The sequence below is a fragment of the Echiichthys vipera genome (genome assembly GCF_963691815.1).
Source record: "Echiichthys vipera genome assembly, chromosome: 12".
Lineage (NCBI taxonomy): Eukaryota > Metazoa > Chordata > Actinopteri > Perciformes > Trachinidae > Echiichthys > Echiichthys vipera.
The window spans coordinates 13,811,445-13,835,906 of record NC_139837.1 but is presented as its reverse complement, the minus strand read 5'-3'; the positions used below and the strand labels follow the sequence as shown (position 1 = coordinate 13,835,906).

General features: G+C 41.8%; 1 protein-coding gene across 1 annotated transcript; it reads right to left on the bottom strand.

Annotated features, from left to right (window-relative positions):
- Positions 1 to 21,895: 21,895 nt before the first annotated feature.
- sox11a (SRY-box transcription factor 11a) lies at positions 21,896 to 23,813 on the bottom strand. The gene has a single exon (XM_083924487.1). The coding sequence runs from the start codon at positions 23,707 to 23,709 to the stop codon at positions 22,612 to 22,614; it is 1,098 nt and encodes a 365-aa protein (XP_083780613.1). The 5' UTR covers positions 23,710 to 23,813; the 3' UTR covers positions 21,896 to 22,611.
- Positions 23,814 to 24,462: the final 649 nt, after the last annotated feature.

The following is a 24,462-nucleotide window of genomic DNA, read 5'->3' as shown; positions in this document are numbered from 1 at the left end:
TAAAAAGCATACAGCACACGACGCACATAAATGGGTGTTTGACCAACCCCCAGTCGTCACATACTGGCGCTTGGTCAGTACGTCCTAACGCTACTTTTTAATGCTCTGTACGCAATGTAAGTTAAAATGAATAAATGTTCACATTTGGTTTCACAGAGGACACAGCGGTCTCCTAGGTGAAAGTCCTGTGCATGTTTGACTTGTCCATCCACCCCGACTTCCTCCCAAGGCCGATTTTGTCACTCTTATACAACGCTATGCAACAGCATCTTACAGCGCTGCGGTCGAGCAGTTGCTCTGTGTGACGGATGGGTTTGAAGACTTTCTTCATACAACAGTTACAGTTCTCATTAATTAGTATTGTAGCATATAAAATCGAACATTTTCTGTTTGTCATTAATTAGTATTTACTGTATTTCTTCCATGGAAGGCATTATTCAGAGCAAACCGACAGCAAACACACCCAGTCAACTAAACAGATAATGACCAATTTTTGGTAAGTGTCTGGGATTGTTAGGTCATTAGGACTCAGGGTTGTGTGTGCAAACCATTTTAATTGCAACCCCTGGCCACAAACATAAACTCAGTAAATAACCCAGCCACTTCATTAATGTGTTCATCATTATCCCATTCCATCATCTGGATGGAAATAGCATTTTAGTATTGCTTTAACCCCAAGGAGCTAGCTAAATAACAATTTATCAGAATGAACCAACTACTGAAATATTTTTTACTAGTAAAAACTTAAGTGCCAGTGGACCCATAAATTTGGGTTTCCAAGCTGTGAGATTCGGGGGTGTAAATGCCCATAAATGTGGAGTCACCTCCACAATGAGCAACAGACAGAGCAACACAGGGAGAGCCTTTGCATCAGTCCATTTCACACTTCATAAAGCAGCGACATATTTATTCCATGCATTCATACTCCTATGTCCCTTCAACCAGGCTGTACAACTTGAAATGATTCATTTTCTCAGTCATTTTCCTTACTGAGTTCTGGGTTTTAAGAATACTGCATTGTGCGACAATTTTTTTTACCTGATGTATTTATCTCACTGCAGGGAATGAGCAAGGAATTACCTCTTACCCGTAACTACATTCTTTAAAAAATCCAAACACACACTGCTTCGAAAGAGGCCGTAAAAATGGGCAGTCAAATGGCCTGGTAAATATCCAACCTCTGGTAGGGCAATTTACTAAACCTTGTAATACACAGAAAAAAGAAGCATATAAACAGCTTTCTTCTTTTTTTTTCAAATTAGTCAACATTTTAATATAACGTTTTATGAAAAAGACATACAAACTTATATAATTCGTTCCACTGAGAGACATGCAGAGTTGGGGTCAAAAGGGTAAGCTTCAGGTAAATACGAGGCAGTGGGAGTACACAGTCCTGCCTCTTATTCCTGTCTGATTTAAGAGAATCCATAGGGGGCCAGTGGTAAACACAGCAGGGATGTGAACCTTGAGAAGTGGGAGAATGAGGGGCTGGTGTTGTACTTAGGCTTCATATAATGACCAACAAGCCCCCCTTCTTCTTCTTCTTCTTCAGTCCCCACATACCACCTCCCACTCCACCATTCCTGCTCCAATTCTATAGGTTTGACCACTAAAACCCTCATTCACCCGTGTATACGAGAAACCTTTCTTTTCCCCTCCACTCTTTCCCTTCTCCAGTTCAGTACTCCCTCACTTCAGTTAGAGGCAGGTCCTTTTCAGACGGCTGGCCAGGCTCCCGCTGTTTTATGGGAAGTATTGTGATCCCACAAGCTCTCTCAGGGGGGATCAGCACTTACGAGGGCCGATAGAGCTGCTGATTTGATCTTCTCTTCTTTCACAGCCTTTCTCGAGTTTTCATCAAAACTTCTTGGCCCACTCGGCTTGGGAAGCTGCGGCGCAAATGTGATTCCCTGTGTCCGTGAAACAGACATCATCTATGACAGTGGAGACAATGATGAGGGAAGAGATACTAGGGAGAATAGGGGCTGAACTTCACATCAACCCAGCCACATGAAAGCATGAACTCTAAATATTCAGTAATGCTTCAAACGGTTCTTCCAATATTTAAAAGCCTTTCCATCCCTACAGACAGTCATGCTCATTCTAGTGAGTGGCATGAATTAGACTTGCAAGTTTTCATGCCCTTTAAAGGGCCATTAAATAATCTACAAATTTAATCCAACTTTTTGAGCATCCAAATAATTACAGATCCAAAGCATAGTTTATAGTGGCCTCTAAATTCTCACAAATAATCAGTGCTGGAGAGTACTGAAGTTTGAGTACAACTTTATCGTAATAGTTTAAATCATTATAACATTCAGCAAATCCACTGCCACTTTACATTTTTTACTCTTTGTATATTTTTATTATTTTTATTATGTTGTATATATAAAAAAAATTGTTAATTCTTTAGTCTATTTTTATTTTTAATTATTAATATGCCGATTGCACTGGGTCTGAGAGGACTGTAATTTAATTTTTTGCATTTTGTATGTCATGCATATTGCAATTTTTGACAATAAAACTGACTTGACTTGACTTGACTTGACAAATGATATTGTAGCGTGTGAAACACAGTATACTTTAAATTACTGCTGACTATGTTTTACACAAGCAACATACTATTCCTGATTGACCGATGAAACACTGATCATGTCTGTTTTCAGTTTTGAAAAAGTCACATTACTGTTGAATTTTTCCACAAGCCGAGCGTCATCTGTTTCCATTATATTCAAGAAATGACATAATTCTGTTTAGTTTAGTCCATCTGTATGGCCGATAGCTCCAATACTTGGCAACTCAGTATTGAAAATCTAGATTGATGAATAGCACTTAAGGTTAAAGAAAAGATATGTATTTTTGATTTTGCAGTAAACTAACTTTAAGTGTTTCTTTGAGTGACAGGTGGGTGTCATAACAGGCTGACATCACAGGCAAGTGCCATCCAAGCCTCCACCACAGCGACATCCTGGATGATCAAATACGGATCTACCAACAGTGGCCACTGGGGGCAGGTTTCTTCATGGAGAAATTTCTCATTAAGGGCGCGCTCACACTATCCTCCCGGACCGAGACCCGGACTTTAGGGTACTTGTCCCCCCTCCCTCTCCCCCCCGCGCCCCAGCCCCGTTTGTACTCACACTACCAGGGCCTCGGCCAATGCTTCTTGCTGTCCATACGCCTTCAAGCTGTAACACGTCACACGCATTGATCGCGTGTGTGTGGCTTTGTTTACAAATCTTTCCATAGACCTCAGAGTTTTTGTGCGTCTTGTCGACTGTTTTTGAATATTTTCATCCGACCAAATCTGCAGTAAACACTCCACCTCCGCATCACACCAACATGAACCTTTCACCGCCATTGTTGTTGTTGTTAAATGTCCGCGCATGGTCCGTCCTTCTATTTACATGTCCGAACAGGCGGACATAACGCTACTGCCGTAGGGCTCGTGCTCGTGCGCGTACACGTGCGCACGCTCGTGCTCGTACATGTGCAAACGGCTCCGCTAAAGCCCACCTCTTTCAAGCGGGCCGTGGAGGGCCAGCTGGCCCCAGTTGAGCGCGGAGCGGGTGCGCTCACACTACTTAAAGGTACTAGACTTTAGCTGAAAAACCGGTTTTGGCCGCGGCCAAAAGGACAGTGTGAGCACGCTGTAACTCCCATGTTAAACAGGCAGATTTTGTAGCATAATTAAACCTATTTAAGGAGTGGTACAAACCAAATTCTAGTCTTTATGCTTAGGTCATAGCTCCAGGACAACATTGAGGGGGATGACTTTTTTGTGCCAGCCTAGTTTTTATTTTATGTGAGGTTAAAGTTTATGAATAATTAGGGCCGTGGTATCTTGAGTGACAGCTAGCCGGTGACCCCCCACTTCCCCTCGGAGGTCTGATGGACGTATCACCAATGCCCTTTCTAGGATCAAGTTGAGAGACTGGACCTGGACGGAGAGGCTACTTCCATTTTTTTATACATTCTATGGTGCCATCACAGGTTGCGAGCATAGGCTGCTTCATTCGGCCCACCTCAGCTCCATCCACATTCTACCTCTTTGCCAGCATTGGTAGCTTTTGGTTCAGCAGGTTTGGACATCTGGAAGCCGCTGCTTGCTAATGCTTAGTGGCTTTCACAGTTTCATCACTGGATTCATGTATTTTGTTATTTAATTTGAGTATTTATCTGGAAATTCTAAGTCAGTAGTAGATATGCAACTTAAGATATGCTACTTAATTAATTTAGGGTATATCAGCAGCGCTGAAACACAGCTGGAAGGGTTTGTTTATGACTGAAATGCTGCTAACAACTTGTCCGCATAGCACTGTTGCAAATGAAACTTGGTATAGTGGACCTGGGGAGGAAGTTTTAAATCCAGAGAGTAATGGCTGACTAATTAGTCAACAGTCAATGACTTTTCCACATACATTGTTCTGTGACAGTAAAAACTCCACTCAGTGCACCTTTACAGGATATAATCTTCAGGAGTAGTGCTTGAAAATGTCATTGATTGAAGCAACACAGACTTGTTGTGCTTTGATATCCTTGTGGATAACAGCAGAATGCAACAGTTATTGTAAACTGATAGTGAAGGCTTATGCGGGGAAATCCCACTGGCATGGCTGGCATTTACTGGTAAACCAAAACATAAAGCCAATAATCTCTGTGTCATTAAGAGTGATTTTCTTCCACTCAACCTAATGTGATGACAGAGATAAAACCATGTCGGACTAACTGTACACGGGAGAATGAGAGGCGCTGTTAGCCAGACGAATAATGACATTGCTAGCATGAACTTACTTTCATCGTTGTATGTCCTAATGGCAGCATTGAGTGCAACAGTTTGATTAATCTCGCTCGAACATGTGCGATGCATTAATGGGGATAATATAGTTTCTAAATTCCACTATCTAAAATTTAACTGAGATTATGTAATGCTTTTAAAAATGCAGAATTTTAAACAGTTAAGTACAAAATCAAATGTGAAGAATAATTGACGACACAAAGGTTTGGCCCCTGCTATATTTTCTTTTAGGGAAATTTTATGGGGTCATTTAAATCATCACGTAAGTCCATAACGATGTGTTCCAAAGCGCCTACCACCAGAGGGAAAAAAGAGCTCTTAGACAGCACTTTTCACAAAGATAGCTTTTAACACAGCAATCAGTGGTTTGCTACATGGAGGGTTGCTGAGCGGGTCATGCATTCATTTTAGAAACAAGCTGAAAGTTGTCACACTTACCGGAGAGAGGAGCCCTAGCGTAATTAACACATTGACAGATAACCCCTGCAATCTCCCCAGATACTGAGACTTCCGCTTCTCCTCACACAGACTTGCACGATTGTCTCCACTCCTTTGAGGGCCTTGTTAAACATGTTTGTTTTGGTTTTGACAGGTTTCTGTCACAGGCAGACAGAGACAGGGTACTCCAAAGGCCAACTATCTCCCCAGTTGTTCGGTGGTTTGTTTAGTTAGTCTCTGTGTTTCAGGAGCTTAATAGCTTCCTCTACTTTCTTATGCCTACATTTGAAGCTCAGAGCCCACATGTCTGTACAAACACAGCTAAATGAGTCCAAGGATATCACACATCTGTGTTTTCAAGATTTTTCTCCCTTTGAGCCTTTGTTGTAGGCTACTGTACATTCAAGCGTGTCTTAATAATTCTGGAATGAGCCAGTGCTATCCCATGGTGCAACAGTCGCTTAATGTTTCATAAACGTCATTTGGAAGTAATTCAGTAAGCACCCTCATGAAAAAGAGATGAAATACAGATTGCCATTGGGTATATTAACACCTGTCACATCAGACCAATATCATATTGCATCGCCGCAGTTACGCAGCTTTCTATTATTTTCTCAACTCCCAAAACATCACCTTACCCCCTCAATCTACCAATGTAATTACAGCATCAAATAAACTATCAACAAAGCCCATCGAATAGGATTTGTGGAAGTGGGGAAAAACTAAACAAAATAAAAAAAAAACAGAAACTTATCATCACATCCAACATATGTGAGACGTGTGACGTTTAGAAGTCAGGGGAGCAAAGCCTTGAGGGCATACAATCAATATTACATTTTCCATTGCCACCTTCATAGCTATTGTAAATGGCTTGTGTCAAAAATAATAACAGGTTGTATCAGGAACCTTGGGTTTGCAATTTCGCTCCTAGTGCTTGGAGGCCCCGTCTGCTCTCCCTCCCTTACTCCAGCACCACTGGGTGTTAATGACGCCGTGGTGGCAGACACTTCTCACACCACAGCTGACTTTCTTTCCCCCTTCTGCCCATTATTTATCTCTTTACTCCTGACAGTTCTGAGAACTGTAGGGAAAGTGTGTATGTGTAAGAAAACACTTAGTACTAGAGATGATTAGCCTTTTGTGTATGTTTCGGTGCTCAGACAGTAACATAGTATTATTAGCAGGGCTGGAGAGATTAAATCTATTCTCACTTCTGTTGTCATAGCACTCTAGGCAGCAATAAGCAAGATGAGATGCAGTAATATGCACACTACAGGGACAGACTCCTCTTCACTGGAATCAGAGCTACTTTAAGTTCTTCGGAAAAGAGAGAGAGGTACTTAAATGATTTCTTTCTTAAGGTGAGTTGATTGCTTTATCTCATCCAGCCATTATCTCAGGTATGGAGTGTAGTTCTTAAGACTGATGTAAAATCATAATTTCACTCACTTCACTCTTATTTTAGCTCAGTTTTTGGTCTCTACCAACACCTGGGGAAAATAACAAGCGCTTTAGCAGCTAAACGCTCCACTCAAGCCCCTTTACCACTGGCCAGAAAACCCACTAACATCTGGCTTTTGTCTTTAGTGAGAAAGATTACAATCAGCAATTATTGCTGGGACAAATGACTCTGAAGTAGTCCCAAGGTCTGCTTTCGTCCACCTGTTTTAATGCGCATTTTCAATTTGCCTATAAAAAAAAGCTGATTGGAAACGCAGTCATTTTGAAATTCTAATAACCACATACTGGTAGTGAATTGAAACAGGCATTAATTCACATTTTCTGCTGATCATCTCAAAATTTGCTTCAAATTTACAATACATTTGGATGGAAACCCAGCTACAGGTATTTATCGGCTTCAGCTCCAATCTGCAGTAATAGTAACATGACACCGGGTTGGACATGCTAATTTTCTCCTCTCCTCAGGTGTGCAATGCAATGACATTTGCCGGCATCGCCTGTAACTTCTGGAAAGCAGTGTCACCTCATCCCCAAATTCCATCCATGTCCAAGCAACACTCGAACATCATTCAAAATTAGTCAGCACTGAGTTGAAAGAGAGACTGCATAAGTAACAGTAACCACCGTAACATTGACACAACCCTCTAGGCTGCCTTCTACTGTTTATTAACCCTGTTTTCCAGCACGTTCATGAAGTTTAACGTGACACTCCATATAAATAAAGACAAATCAAATAAACAAAGTGATCAAATTTCAACACATTCTTAATCACATATGCTGAGTTTTGTGAGGACTTAATGCATGTCGAACCCTCAAACAGGATTATATACCCTACAGAGATCATTTCGGCTACAGAGACTCAAATAAGCACAAATAAGTCTGCTCCTTTCCAAAACAGTAGGTTGTCACACTTTCAGAAGCGTCCCCTGAGATATGATAGTGTCCATTCCCTGCTATGTGATAAATGAGTTTCAGCAAAGAGTGCTATTGAGGTGTGCAAAAAAAAAAAAAGTAACATAGTATGACAGGATGATGTTGGAGCCAATCATCGTGTCGACAGACGGGAGCCTGGCAGCTCTGGCTTTTGTATGTGTAGTTCTTTTCCTTAGGCTTTCAGAGAGGCTCTTTTCTATCCATGCTTCTGTCTGTGTAGGGCTTTTAAATTGTTCTCCCTTATCTGAAGAGGAATCTACAGGAAGTCACAGAATCCCAGCTTATCTTGGCTAATTGTGGATGTGTTTGTGTTTGTGTGCGTGTGCGTGTGTGTGTGTGTGTGTGTGTGTGTATGTGTATGTGTGTGTGTGTGTGTGTGTGTGTGTGTGTGTGTGTGTGTGTGTGTGTGTGTGTGTGTGTGTGTGTGTGTGTGTGTGCGTGTGTGTGTGTGTGTGTGTGTGTGTGTGTGTGTGTGTGTGTGTGTGTGTGGCAAAAGAGGAGGGGACTTGAGAAGGTGCCAAATGCCGCAGGATGCATCAGAGCACGTCGGGACAAGAGAGGCAGAGGCACCGGCAAGACTGACAGACACAACACTAACATCTGACGGAAACAAACAACACAAGCGCATACACAACAATACCCATACAGAAACTGACGGAAACACCCAGGGCATAGGTGACATTTAATCCATCCATCACATTTGAGCCAAGAGGCAGATGTCAAGGATGTTCAAACCTTGTGCGCGCACTGTTTGGGGGGTAAATGTAAATGCTGAGTTGATTGGTGACATGAAAGAATTTAATTATAAGCAAAGGAAGCTATCTTAGGTAACTTTAAATATAAAGGGGTAGTTTGACAGAATTTGAATTATGTCTCTACGCCACATTTTCATTTAGCAAAAGCCATAATTCATTGGTTTGAGGCCGATGTCCATAGCCGCACACCGAAGGGATGTCCTGCATCCAGTTGTGCAACATAAGAGATGGCTCCAAAGGGTGTCTTAAGGAGGTGATAAAAAGGTCTGTGACCTTCCCCAAATGAAAGCTCCCCCTTGATTTGTGAGCCACGGCCATGGAGAGTGTTGTTTGAGGGAGAGAGAGTGGGTGGTCTGTCACTGAGTTCATGCACCTCTCTCTCTACAAACAGCCCAAATTTACATCATTTTAATGGCTGCTGTGTCCACTGCCTGTTGTAAATCAAGAGAGGGGTTTTAACCTCTAGAAGCCAGCGGGGGTTAATGCTGAGGGCAACGGCCACTGCTGTTTTGGCCTAGGACCGAGCAAATGGACGCCCTTGAAAACAACATGCTAAAGACTGTTGAGGGCATTTGAGTTACTTTTGGCTTCCAGTAGCTGGTGCATATATATCATAAAAAAAGACTTCAGAGCATGTAAAAATGTGATTAAAGTAATATAATGTATCAAAACCGAACACAAATCCTATGAGATATGACTTTGAATATAGATTCTGATACTGACAGCAAATGGTTAAGTAAGGAATGTTTACTGAGAGCCTCTGAATGACAATAGCCATGAATGAAATCCAGAAAACAATTGTGCTTGTTTTACCCTTTCCACTCGATATTCATACAATACTTTTCCCACTGGCATTTTCCTCTGCCATCATAAAGGGCATTCACACATAGTGAGATCTCCCGGGCACAAATGAGCAATCAGTGTAAGAGCAACACACCTGGTAAGGCTCAGTACCTCTCTGAAAGGCCATCGGCGCACCAGGAGAATTGGCTTCCCCGTAATTGAGATCCAGGCAGATTATTTTCATTTGATTGTCTAATGACCATCTGAATGAGATCCCTACCATAATAAGAGTCCTATTTAACCAGGCGCTGCAGGAGAGCAAAGTGTCAGTCAGACCCTGTCCTTCTGTCTTTGCATTATTAGGATTTTAAATGTTGCATAAATACAGTCAATGCCATTACAGGATTATTGAGTTTTTGTTGGATTTTGTCTCCATGCAAACATACAAAATAATCTTAATTGAAGCACTGGAGTATAATCTGATTGAGCATTCCTATGTTAAACTGTTAAACTGCTGAAAAGCCTAACTTATGACCAAAAATACTGTTGACTTTACAATGTTAAAAATTGTGATTGATTGGAACTTTCCAAGTGGCAATTTTTGACCTGTCAAACCATAATTCTTGACCTCGGTGCAACAATATAAAACGCCACTGTCCCGACAACTCTCTACTACAACTCTCCATCCACACTGAAGCTGAGCTCAAATTAAGTTATCGATTATTCTGTCGCAGATATGGGGAGGTAACGGAATGACACCACACTTAGAGATCATTGCACAAATGTACCCTAAATCACAAATATGAAGGAGGGGTAGTTACTGGCGTGGACGTCGGTCTTTGCAAAGGGTGAGTACTGGTGCATTCACTCAGTGTTTAATCAATGGATAAAACTGTCTATCCATTCAAGTATTGATGTTTTCCTATGACAACTGCTTATCCACGTAGAGCAGGGAGACACCAGAGGCCTCTCAATCATCCGCAGGCTTTAAGTAAGCGCTGAGAGGAAGATGTGGGGTGTTGCACGTGAATCTCTAATACTAGATTCATGCTGCGTGCTCAGTTATTTCAGCGCCACAGTGCAAGTTAAAGCAGAGGAGGAGTCAATCATGGCATACAGAGCGTAGGTTCTGCCACTGTGTGAGCGCTCCACTTGGTCATTCCCTTACAATGGCAGTTAATCAATATGGATCCACTCCTTTTGATCTGCTGCCTCTGACCAACAACAATCACTAACAGCAGTGTAATTGCAACGGCCATAATGGTGCCCATTCATATGATCCCGCACCAGAGGAGGACAAAGGATGAGAGACGGCATTCGGCCTGGAGACTATCTCTCTCTTGTGAACTTTCTCACACATACACCTCTGCGTCATCACGCTCTTTGGTATTGTGGTATAGACAGTCAGTCCAGTCACCTTATTAACATCATGTTAAGACACATATCGACCTGACTGCAGTGGCAATCAATCTGTGGTAAGGAAAGACAATAATGCAGAGTTCATCCCTGCTTTGTCGTATGTCTCTAAGGCACTTAACATGTTTCTTATACTTGTAGAAAAATAATTATTTCCCACTGCAATGCTTGGCAGCACTAAATTAATTAATATGAATTAAATGTATTTATTATTGAATATAAAGTAAACAATTTGGGATTTTTTTGCCAAGGGCAGCATATCATAAGCACAAAATGAATGCAGACTTAGATTTATTGAGTGCTAAAAGGAGTCTTATATGATGGTGACAGCCTGCAACCATTCTAATAGGAACAGGATCACTTAGCGTTTGATGACTAATATGGCTTCTTAATCTCTTTGACGCCATGAACCTATGACAGATCTATGAGATGATGGAACAGACTGGTAACATAATAAAGGCGCCCTTCTTCTCACTCAGCATCTCTCATATTAATATTTTCATCCTGTAATAACTAAAAGCCATTTCATTACTCATTAATCAGTATCTGAAGCCGCCGCTTTCCAGTACACATGGAAATATGATCCTACGATTTCACAGGAAGAGCAATGTGTAATGACCCTGCAGCTGGCGGAGGGTAATAAAACACAGTGTGCATGTTGTCTGTCAAGAAAACTTACCTAGGCATACCAAAACAACAGACAGGCCAAAGTGATATACTGGACTCATTCCGAAGACACAGACATTGCATCGTTGTTGCGTTTCTTTCCAGGCCTGTGTGACAATCAATACTTAAAACAACGGCTAGAAAATATGTGGAATCAGCATCTATGAAGTAAAAGAGCGACAAAATTGATTTGCAGAAGGTTCGCATTCAAGGGATTTTAAACAGTGCACAATACTCCCAATGAGATTGCTCGTCACATCCATATCAAGTCGTGGGCTTGTGAGTTTCGGTGTTTATTAAAGTGAATGATAAATAGGATAGGTCAGCATAAAACAATGCCACCTGAAAATGGAGAGACATTGAATCTGATTTATGCATATGGTCATCTGTGTCAAGAATTTGTGTCCATGCATGTGTGTGTGTGTGTGTGTGTGTGTGTGTGCGTGTGTGTGTGTGTGTGTGTGTATGTGTGTATATGCATGTTTTCTTTGTGTGTTTAAATCAATGGTCATCCCCTGATACAAGATGGCCTCATAAATCATTGTTTGTTGATCACTTGTCAGGAGGCAGGGGCCTTATGGCATTCTCCTAATTATTCCAGCTCACAGCCCCACTGGATGAATAAGGACAGGAATGCCAAAGCAAATCAAGGCAGCGAACTTTACAGAAATATGGCCATAAAGGTGGTTTAGTCTGGATGGATGAGGTTGGGGGTTGGAGTTGCAGGAGCAGTGTGAGGAAGTGTCTGTGGGGGTGGTAGTGTTGGGCAGGTTGGATTCTAGGGTGCACTGAAGTGAGAAATCCAGTGTATGAGATATCAGTCACGCAATTCCACTGTGCTAGGGGATTCTGTCATGACAGGAACAAGCCGGCTGCCTGATTGAAATTGGACAAAAACAACTAAATCTGATATTGTGACCATTCAATCACTTTGATGCCTTGTATCTCTCTTTAAACACAATTTGAACACATCTCTGTTGCCAATCACTGTCGACTCCTCCACTGTGGTATTACCTTCATGGACAATCCACGTTTGGCTCTTGCAGTGTAATAATGCATGACTGCCAGACCCTGACATAGATGGGTAACACTTTCTTTTTTTTGCGTTAAGAGCAAATGTGGGAAATGTAAAATTCCAGTTTTTGAGTAAGGAACTGTGTAATGACAAATTCTGTCAAACGGTAGGACTAAGTGGTTGGGGTATAGTATTGGCTTTCAGTGTCATTAACTTTTCAGCAGTAAGCAGGTTTCTGTCGCCACTGACCAAATTGCTTTAAATGTACAGCAATTACACGGTTGAGGCTTGCGCTTAAAAGATGAGTATAGTTTCTGTAGTAAGAGCTAATGGGATTATTAGTGAGTTTTTATGAGAGGGGAACTTGCAGCTCACACTAATACTGGAAGTGGGATTATATGTTTCAATAATAAACTGTGACAGCCAGCTGGTCTTCATGTTAATTACTGGATTACCCTGTCTAATTAAGAAATCTAAGTTTAATAATTAATCAAATCACAGTGGCACAATTCCTTGTATTACTCTCTCTTCTTCCCTTTATACCGATTTTGATTTATTTATTTATTTTAACTCAGTGGCTCCCATGTGCAGACATGCAGGCAGTAACACCTCGTTACTCAAAGTTAAAATGTGTTAGCTTGAGGCTTAAACATGGCCTTAGCATGTTTAAATCATGCTGAGCATATCACAGAGGCCATGCAGGTAGTTCCCTTTGATATATATTTGCAGCATAATGTGTGGTTTTGAAAATCAATGAGCACTCCTCTTTTGATCACAGTTGTGTCCCTCATCTCACCACTCAGTAAAAATAGCGTACGACCATCCTGCCACAGAGGTGAGCTACATACAGGCAGGAACGGAAGTACGGCTACAAGCTTGGGTCTTGTATGAACACCAATGACCTAGTACTTTGAGTCTGGTGTAAATGATTAAATGTAGATTGAACCTGTAGTCTAATATATGCCATACATCATGTGAGTATGAAAGGGATATCAGTTATACACATTCACCCCTGAGGGATGCAAATGTGTTGTTCACTGCCTTGTACAATGCTTCCTTCACCATAGTTATTGAGTGGTTTATTTAGATATTTACTTATTTATTTATGGTTATGGCAGATCTACAAAATATATCTGCATCCCTACAGGATAATTTAAAACCAGTTATAACCTGCAGTTTCTTAGTAAAGTAAAAAATGTGTGACGACCCAGAAGTGCCAAATACTGCAGTTCTACGAGTGGCCACTTGAGGCTGGTGAAAGCAAAGCAAGTGAATCCCCACAGAGCCCCATGTTAAAATGCCCAACTTCACAGGAGAAATAAGCATGTTTACAGCCACACTCCTCCACTTTGCTCAATTTTGGATGAGCTTGGCGTTAGATGGCGGCAACCCGATCTGCCCGCTTTGAACTTCACTATAGCTCTTCAGAAACCTATGGGTGACGTCACAGAGACAACGTTAATTTTTATATATTTTATATCTATGTTCTTAGAAGCAAGACCTCATAACCTGTACCTTTAACAGGATTGCTGATCCAAGTCGTCATATCGAGCAAAACATAACAATGTAAAAAAAGTAATTGACGATAATTCAATTAAGTTCATTATTCACTGTTCATTATTATTTGAGGATGCGGCAGACAATACAACTAAAACATACATTTAAACAAGTTTGAAAGAAAAAAATACTACTCACAAATAATTATGATATAACAATAATTAGTGAGTAGAATAATAAAAATGGAATAAACTATATGTTTTGAATATGTTAAATCAACATGGCAAATTACTTCATTCTGTAGGGTCTTGGATTAGCGATCCGTGATTTCATCAGGTCCAATATCTGAAGGAGGGAAATGTAGGTCATTCAGAACACCATCAAACAGCAGCCCTCAGGCAGTGGCATGCAGGCCCACGTTTGTCTCCTGTATCTGTGAGGACCTTCTCAACCGCCTGTGGGTATTTGTAATGACCCAGTGACAGCATTTCTCTGCTGACGGCTGAGGTGCTCAACGAAATGAATAACTCTGACCAGCCAGGAGAGAAGCAGAGAGAATGCAAGTGTGTGTGTGTGTGTGTGTGTGTGTGTGTGTTTGTGTGTCAGCAGTGTTTGTGTGTATCACTGGTGAGAAGTGGGGCTACATGTCACATCTCCTCAGACACTATAGCTCCAGTCCCCACCGGCTACAAACAATCTACAACCACCCAGAACCTCCCACAGAGGCTGTGTGCGCCACATATGTGGCAGTAGCCTGTAAAATGTGTCTCTACACTGCATGTTGGTTGTCGCTTTGACCAGGCCACATGTTCCTCTGGTTTAGGTTTCAAAATCTGTGTGGTGGGGACGCTCCAGAGACAATAAAATCAACCTACGAATCCCGTTGGGAGGAGATGGGAACTGCCAACTGTGTGCTTGACTCCCAGAAATACAGATGTACTTGCCTGTGCCCCAACAAGCTTCAAGATGCAGCTATCTCTGTGCTATATTTTTCACGAACATTACATTTCACCATAATGGATATACAGTAGATTCAGCATGATGCATATGTATTGTTCATCCACATACATATGAATTATTCAAGAGCATGATTCGTTTTGCCCTTTTTTTGGGGAGTTCAACATGCACTGGAGGGCATAGGGGGAGGGGAGTTTTTTGAGTCCCACTCAGCTCTTGGCACATTTTCATTTAGTCTCTCCATCTCTTACAATAACATCTGAAGTTGTCTCTGCATCTATAGTTGGACAGAGCCATTAAAATCTACATGCAGTTAATGGGCTTTTTGGCAGGAGTTGTCATTTTATAGATGCTATCCTGAGAGAGCATTACTTTGTCTGAGTGTCTCCTTTGCTAATCAGTGAGGTCAAACATCCATTTGGCAGTCATTTGATGTTTCTGGTTTGGTAAAATATGTATTGCTTCACCAGAAGTACAACATTATTCAGAAGACCAGAGCTGTAAACTGGTGTTATGATTTGCTCAACATATAATTCATTACACAGTATGTTTTTCATTGTCTCGTTGACCAGATATGTATATCAACATTTCAACTTGACTGATAGCAGAACATAATAGCATTTAGTTCTATAGTCCAAATCAACAAAAAAGATCTGTGTTCAAGAATTCCTCTCATCAGTTTTTCATCACAAACACAGACTTACAGGGCATACCATTACAGAGTAACTGCTCAAAAAGTCTCAGAATGTAAATCAAGTCTGTTAAACTCCATCCACATTCACATTCATCAATTCTAGACGGGTTATGTTTTTCACATAGGCTGTGTTGAGGAGGAGGCAGGGGGCCTGCTATCAAAAACCTTGCAGGATAGCAATCATTAGAACCTTAGCCCCCCTGGTAAGCAAGCCGTGCTTCCTGTATCGGGCCCCAGATGATTCAGTGTGCTAATTATTTACTGAAGCAGCAAAGACTATCAAATGAGACCCTGCGTCGAGTCTAACTGTGAGGGGGTGCCCTGACACTGTAACCTGGGTAACATGCAAATAATGGGGAGAGAGGGGAGGGCAAGAAAGAGAGAAAGAGAGAGGGAGGAAACAGAGTGTATAATGCTCAGAGTGCATAGGAGGAGTCGAGGTTCACTGGTGAGTCAGGAAAGGTGGGGCCACTGAGGGGCACAGCAGCAGAGTATTAGATTTCAGATGCATATGAATGACCAACTGCTGGCTCTGCTCTAGCTTTAAGGGGAAATTGCATGGGCTCCCTTTGAGCTGCAGTTTTGAATCTAGATTACTGCCTGACTTAATCCCGGAGTGGGTAGGTAGGGGGTCATGAATGTCTGTTGTTGGTATCATTAAATTGAAGACTTGCAGGGGAGAAGGATACCTCTGCTTAACCAAGTTTTATTACAACTACAAAACCATGCAGTATGCGCCATGATCAGAACCAGCATGCTCAACAGAGTGCTGCAAGAATGAGTCCTAAAATTCTGAAATTAGTTAGCAGTTTTGCAGAAGTCAAGTTTTTTTTCGATTGCTTTTTGGTTAGATGTCTTAAACTACTGTAGGTCTGTAGCTTAATATTTTAGAATTTGTTCTATGGTATAAAATACGTCTGGAAATACCCCAGTCTTGAATTTAGATGTTTATACGTCCTGAAAAAGGTGGGTGTTAACAAATGATAAATGAGACTGCAGAGGTTGTCAAACATGCAAAATCAGTTGGAAGCTATAGCGGTGGTGACGTTGTTGTCATGCGACCATTCAGTAGTTGGTTTATAGCCTGATGTTAGCTTTTTTTTTTAACTTCTTGTGATTGCATTTGCACTTCAAAAATCATAAAAGTGGTGTTCATTTGTGAAGTAGCCCTCACAGCTACAAAACTTGAATCGTGTATCGGTCGTGGAGAAAATCAAAGACACCAAAACGCTGGCACTCACAGATGAAGTCCTCATTTGTTGTGGGCAAAAACAGACGTGTTTCAGCTATAATAAGACATCATTGGCATTGTCTTTTTAGCGGAAACATGGTCTTTTTTGCCCATAATAAATGAGGACTTCATCTGTGAGTGCCAGAGTTTTGGTTTCTTTCTATTGAGGGAACCAGGGTGCTGCTAATTTCCAGTTTGGCCTGTACGTCATTCCTACAACAACTCTGCTCGGTAACGGCTATGTTTCTGCATCTCACTAGCCCCCGCAACAAACACAATGATATGAGCTCTCAAACAGACACATGCACAAACTCACAAACCCACAATCCCTGACTCCAAAAACAGGGGAAGGGGTAAACACTGTGGTCTCAAATCCATGCATCTGGGCAATGAGCCAAACAGACTCTACTCAACAGATACATCCATGTAATAAGAGGGCAGTGAGCTCTAATAATACACAATATTACACTCAATTTGATTAGAGGGCAGCAACAGTATCTGGTCAACAACCACATATAAACACATATGGACTACTGGATTATCTAAAGCCATAAAAAATAAACCAAATCAATGTAACTTGATAAAAACACACACTCTCATACTCTAATATGGATTAAAATGTGATTTACCACTGACATAATGCATACATTATGAACCAATATGACCCCATTGGACTAACAGTGGGCTTATGCCCTTTTTTATTGGAAAGTGCAAGGGGCTCCCACAGCTGCCATAAGCTTTAAAATAAATATCTAGCATAGAGTTATAATTAATTCCAAACAAGGTTATGTAAATCCTAAACTGACCGCAATCAGGCCAACCAACTTGCGGTTTTGCTCTCTAAACAGAGCTAGATGTCATTACAAGTTGGCTCTAATTACACTGAGCCCATTATTGTGGCCTTTTTAAAACCTGAAAGGCTCAATTTATTTTATCCCACACATTGAGTGGTGCATATAGCACATCTTGAACCCCAAACCTGCAAAATGTCGCCCAGAACACTCAATTTAATTAATAGAATACTCTAGAGCTTGGGTTTGAAAAGGAAAGCAGGTGTGCAACCGAGTTCCTGCCCTCTCAACAGATAATTCACATGACTGATGCACGACCTCCAGCAGCTCCCCACACAAAAAAAGTGACCTTTCTACCAATGAGTTCTTACCTAGTGTCAGAACATATTCTGGGAGGAGTGATTGAACTGTTTGTTTGTGTCGACGAGACAATAGCACCGCCAGCTTAAACTGCTCTTGACAACCTGCTGTGTCTGCTTTCAGCACAGCGGCTCCCCAAAACTTCTTTTCAATGTCTCATTGCCTTTGCTAAATAATGAAAAACTGCAATGAAGTTGTGAATGGTAAATTAGGCAGCAGCAGACCGTGCGGGTTACTTGCTTCCAGCTACACACTTATTATCTGTTACACCGCCTGTTTTGTATCCAGGCCACATCAGGTTAAATCTGAGTTTAAACTCTGGTTTATATGAACAGGACTTTTTTCCCCATTAATTTGCCTCTTTTCTCACATTCACTCCTGTACGATGTGGGTGTGCATATGGGTGTAACTGCCAGAGTGCTAAAACACCATGAGGGAATTGGGCATTTGCCGCCACCCCCCTCTCACAAATGTGAAGGGATAGTAAATATCAGTGCGGCAGATGGGGCCGATGCTCCCTCTCTGCCTCCCTTCCATACACTGGGAGGGCAGAGCAAATGGATAGCCATCAACAGCAGCAGGAGTCGCCCCAGGCCAAGACTGGAGTAGAGGACACAGGGACTGGACTGTTGCTCAGGCAGGCAATTTTCCAGACAAATTCTCCTATCAACTAGCAAACGACACAACATTAGGAATAAGTACTTATAAGGTCATTATATCGACAGGCATCCGGGAATTAATAATGTAGTTTCTCATCTGGATTCATAAGATAATACATTCATTCGTTTTATGCTCCAAAATGGTTCTTTTTTCTTGTTTGGATCAAAGCACAGGACTCACTGTTGCACAGGAGACCAACTGCCAGTGTGTCATTTCAATACTCTGTCATACTGCTCGCAGGATCTGTAAAACGCTGGCAGTGCCTAACAGCATGACATGCTTGTGTAACAGAGCAGGAGAGGGGCTTGGTGTCAACACCATCCTGATCTCAGACAGACAAATCTGGAGTGGATACCATAAATCCTGCCCACTCGTCAATTAATGGACAGTAAACAGGTTTAAATTTAGGCAAGCGGTGCTGTTATTGTTGTTATGAAACCGCCCGCATTGGAGAGCATATATCAGTATTCCCAAAGCAATATTAGACACCCTCCCACTGGGAGAAGAGGAGCACATGTGGATCAACGATGACACAACATGGACTCTTACTGCGCAGCGGCATAAGCTAAGCAGTGATGTAATGCAACAGAGCTTACAGGGGTATAGTCAGTGCAGAGAAAAAAAATATATAACTGGTCTTATTAATACTGGATTTACAGTCAGTAAACTTAGACAGAGACCGGGCACAGATTGACCGGTTTTATCTTCGAGCACATTGACATTTTTTTTTAGATAACAAATTTAAGCAACTTGCAATCCCGGGAGATAAACCTCCAGCTTTCAGTTCCGTGGCAGGGGTCTTTGTATAGGTGTCACGTACAGCATTTGACTGTGACATCCTGGGTTATATGAATGATTTAAACACTCAAGGGATTGGAAATTACTTTCTTTTGTAGCCCCCCACCCCGTTGGTTTCCTTGGAGGACGCTATCTCACTCAGCGTCTCCGGAGCATTCTAGATTTCAATTTATTTATTTAAGGAGGAAATAGAAGGAAATTTCAACGGGTCACTAATTTCATTTCAACATGTACCGGTGGCATTAGCCCTGAACAGATATTTCAGAGGAACACAAAATCAATGTTGAGATTCTATTGGGAATAGCCCTGGAACCCATTAGCAACTTTGACCAATAGGTCAGGTAAAGTAATAGCTAGATAAATGTTTTATTACAGATTTGCAAACGGACTTAATGGGGGGGCTAGTACCTGTGCAGCCATGCATGGCAAATATTCATCATTAGATTCTCTTGCTGTAATGAACACAAATCTCTCAGTGGCCTCTGGTTCTTTATATATGATCTGTGAGAGGTGGGTCTCTCTAAGTAGGCCTTAGAGGAGACAAAAGGCTGCATCTGATGTTATCACTTTAAATGAACGGTTTGTTATGCTAATTGTATTTTACATGACATCATATGTGGCTGGGATGTGCTGTGCTATTGTTCATCTTTTCTCCGACTTTCAAATCAGAGTACTTACTATGAGTAGTTGTGCCTGTCACAACATTCTTCTAGCTCAGTGTGAGTCATAACACAACCAGCTGTGGAGGTGCAAAATCAAGTAGGATCGCAAATATATGTATTAGTGTATCTGTCCTGCTTTCAGCACTGTATTCTACCCACTTATTTATGTTTTTCTTTTGATTACTTTAGGGGTTCTCAGTCCTTGTCATCCAGTACCACATCCCTACTCGTTTTGTGACCTACTAGCTATTTACTTTTATTTCTCTGTAGTCTCAGTAGGAAATAAGACACTAAGGAGTAACAGAGAAGAGCTGTGATACTCAAGGACTGCAACCGACAACCTCTGGAATAATTATTTTTAAGCATAATTACTATCCTATTACCCCTGTTCCCCTTACACATTTTACTACTGACATGAAGGATTAGTAGACTTTAAGACAAAACTTTAGGGCTAACATTTTGTTTCTGAAGAAGACCCTGCACTTTGTCAGAGATTTAACAGTTTCCGTCCTGAATAAGTGTCATTGTTTATTCCTAAGTGAACATATGTTACATTCAGACATTTTTCAGCCCTCTGTTCGCACAGCTCTCAAGCCGTTTTGTGCTGGCTAAAGTGCTACTTTTCTGAATGGAAGCCAGACAGACAGAGCCCCCACACACTGTGAGGAGCGGCTCCTGTTTCCAGCTCGTCTCCAAGGGGACCACCAAGCCCACCAATCACATCGCGTGGAGCAGGCAAGCGGGCAAATTCAATTTCTTAAAGCCGCAGTGTCTGTTTTGAGAGAGGTGTGAAAAGAAAGTTCAGCAAAAACAAGGAGAGTAAAGCACCTCAACACTGCAGTTTAAAAGTTTCCTTTTTTCCTTTTTATTAAATGTGAATTCACATGTTAGTTTGAGCCAATCCATGTCAGAGTATCAGCCTACATACAAAATAGGCATCATTCTGTCATCACATCCTTTGCAAACGCAACAAATAACACATTTGTGTACATATATTCACAAACTGAAAGGACAGTCGATGGTGGTAGGTACTTATTTATTAAAAGATGAGTCAAAGACAGATTCACACTTGGAATGTGAAGTAACTACTGCCTAGAACTTCCAACAAAAATGTCTTGGCATATAATTAGGTCATATTCCAAAATCTTTTTATCAAACAAACTTCATATGTAAGACCCACATAAAAATAAACAATATCTGCTTTTTTAAGTGCAAGAAATAAAAAATACAGGTTTATGGTTAATGTTTTAAAAAAAGAAGGCAGTCTTCAGTTTTAAAATAAGTTTCATTTCATGAAACAGGACTATGGAATGTTCTTTTTTGCTTGCTTGTTAAACTAATGCCAGACCACCACTGTATCAGACTATGCCCTTCTGCAGAACTCTGTTTTTCCCTAATTTTCAGTCAGATTCTGTTTGGTGTCAGATATGCCTATTATGAATCAAATTACATTCAAATTGTGATATTAATCTGTTAATATAGTATGCATCACACCATGAGGCCATATTATATTGTTTTGTATCAGTTCCAGCTGATTTGTTTATTTTTCTGCCTGGACAGGCTTTCAGCATCATAACATGAAATGATGTTGACAGTGCACAAGTCTGTTTTTCCATCACTTGCTACAATTGTTGATGGTCTGTATCTTAAGAGTATATATTGCACAAAAAAATGAGAAGGGGGAAAAACAGTATGTGCCATAAAAAATACCAAAATCCAGTTTCACACCTGCGATTGGGACCCATCCACATATCACGAGTATGATATACATAAACTCCTAACTTTACTATATTACAGTACATATACAATCTTGAAACTAGTTCCAGCTCTGAGGTATGTGTTCCCCATGATGCCATTGTATCGTCTACAAATACTCAACAAATCTGCTCTACAACTGTACAAAACCTAGTTTGAAATCACAAGGCATTTTTGATGCAAGTTTTAATTTAACTTAATCCTTAAAACCAGGACTCCCTTGCATGCTAAAAACAAATGATAAAGGGAAGAAGTGCCTGAAACTCACTGAAAGCACAGTAAGAACATTCCCTTTTTAACTGTACAAAAATATGCCTGAAAATATCTTACTTTTTCTTTTAAAAAGATGAGGTCTGTTATGTATCAAAATGTTTCCTCCACACCTGTATTCTGCAGAGGTTTAGGCTGCTTAATTTACCAAACCAGGAGGTAAACTGAATCAGTTACAAAAAACAAACAAACATTTGCGGCATTTAGAAATTACATAAACCGTTGTAAAGTAACATCCTGAACAATTGTCAGTTCACAGATTTGCTTTGAGTCAGTCCACAGTCCGTTTGAAGCTCCCTGCAGTTTTATGTTTTTAAGAGGATAAGATGCATAGAAGTTCACGTATTTTTCCCTTTGTGGTCCGTTTAAGCTGAACTGTAAATGCAGACCTACGGGAAAAAAATCCATAAAACCCTGTCATGCTGCCAGAAAAAAAAACGTCTGCAGACTTTGCTGTTTTTTTGTTTTGTTTTGTTTTTTTGCTACCGGCTTCATAAGCATCTCATTCCTCAAACCTCACCTCGCCTCCTGGTCCTCCACCTCCCTCCAGGACCCTTCAGAAAAAAAACCCAAAGGAGGCAGGGCTATAGGGACAACTTGACCAGGACACATATATAATTTACTTTCTCCCTTCTCTGTTATTACTAGAGGAACTTTTTTTCTCTCTCAATTCAGTATGTGAAGACCAGGTCGGAAAAGTTCGCCTCCAGCCAGTCCCCGGCAATCATCTCACTGAGTTCTGGCGTGCAATAGTCTGGGAATTCAAAGTGAGAGCCCAGGCTGCCCTCACTGAAAGAGTCCAGGTCCTTATCCACAAGAGACAGTGAGAGGTTTCCTGAATTGGGGTTGCCCAGCTCCGAGCCTGGGGCGCTGGGGGCGAAATTCAAACTAAAGTCAAACAGCAAATCGTCCGCGTCCTCGCCGGAAGAGGAGCTGCTGCTGCTGGAGGAGGAGGAGGATGTGGAGACCGACCTGGAGGATGCTGGTGAGACAGAAGCAGCGTGCAATGTGCTCTGCTTGGTAATGTTTTTGATATTGTAAAAGAGTCTGTTGTTGTTGTTCCGTACTTCTTCGTACATGCTCGTCCCCTCGGACTCGGCCGAGGAGCTCAAAGTTGGGCTCGCGGGAACTTTGGCTACATTGTACGGCCTCAGGCGCTCCTCGTCCCCCACTTTAATCCCCATCCGGTAGTCCTCTTCGTACTCGTCGTCGTCGTCCTCATCGGTGAGCTCACTTTTCACAGTCTTCGTAACTTTTAAGCTGGGGAACACGCAGTCCTCCCCGTAGCCGTGAGAAGACTTGGAGCCGCTCTTAGTCTTCATCTTTGAACACTTCTTGCTGGGCGTCTTTGCAATTTTACCGCACTTCTCCGGAGACGGTGCTGATGATTTTGAACTGTCGAGCTTTGGTTTTTTCTTGGGTCTGTACTTGTAGTCGGGGTAGTCAGCCATGTGTTTTAGCCGCAGCCTCTCGGCTTCTCTGATAAACGGGATCTTTTCGCTGTCCTTGAGCATCTTCCACCTCTTCCCAAGGCGCTTGGAAATCTCCGCGTTGTGCATGTCCGGTGACTGCTCCATTATCTTTCTCCTCTCGATTTTGGACCAGACCATAAACGCGTTCATTGGTCTCTTGATGTGACCGGTGGCTGTCTTGCACCAGTCCGGGTTTATCGCTACGGGGCTACATGCCATAAATTCACTCTCCTCCGAATCGGTAGCCTCTCTGGACATGCTGCCGTCCGTCTCACTGTTGTCTGTGTGCTGCACCATTGTCCTCTGTTTCAAGTCACTTTGTGTCCGGACGCTTCGGTATCTATCAGCCCTCCACTCTGCCAAGACGGCTGAGCTCTTGTGTTTGCGCCGGTTCGTCTACGTCCACTGCGTTATGTATGTCTCAAGCTCTGCACTCTTTTTCCAGAGTTACAAACTGCCTTCTTAACTAGTTATCAGCTTTTTCATGTCCCCTGCGTCACAGGCAGTCGTCCAATCAGGTCCCTTCCACTCCGCCCAGCAGACTCCATCCAAGACTCCCCTTAACCCTTTTATTCCTCCCTCCCGAGCTCTCATTGGAGTGGAGGTGGGGATTTGTGGTACACAGTGTCTGGGGCAACACGCCGGGCGAGACAGGCATATTAAACACACAGTTAGCACTATGCGCTCCTGAGACGCTCATCACGCACCAAAGCGCACATGAGACTATAAGGTAGATTCCCTTATTTTTGAAAGTAAAGGAAGAAAGCACGTACGAGAACATTTTATTCTTAACACAAACATGCAGGCACTCTTTGCAGATGTGTCTGGAGGAAAAGATGTAGGTTATGTGATTATTTGGTTCTTTTTTTTTTCCTTCCCTCAGGTTGGATACTGAAGGTGGCGCTTGGACACTGTTGCAGGCGCGTGGGTGCGTCGGTGCGCCTGCCCATGCCTGTCTGCTTGCGTGTCTGCTGTAGAAGGATGCATTTTACCAGCTGGTAATGGCTTTAGAGGAAGACTTGATGTTATCACTAATTTTAGTATAACCTC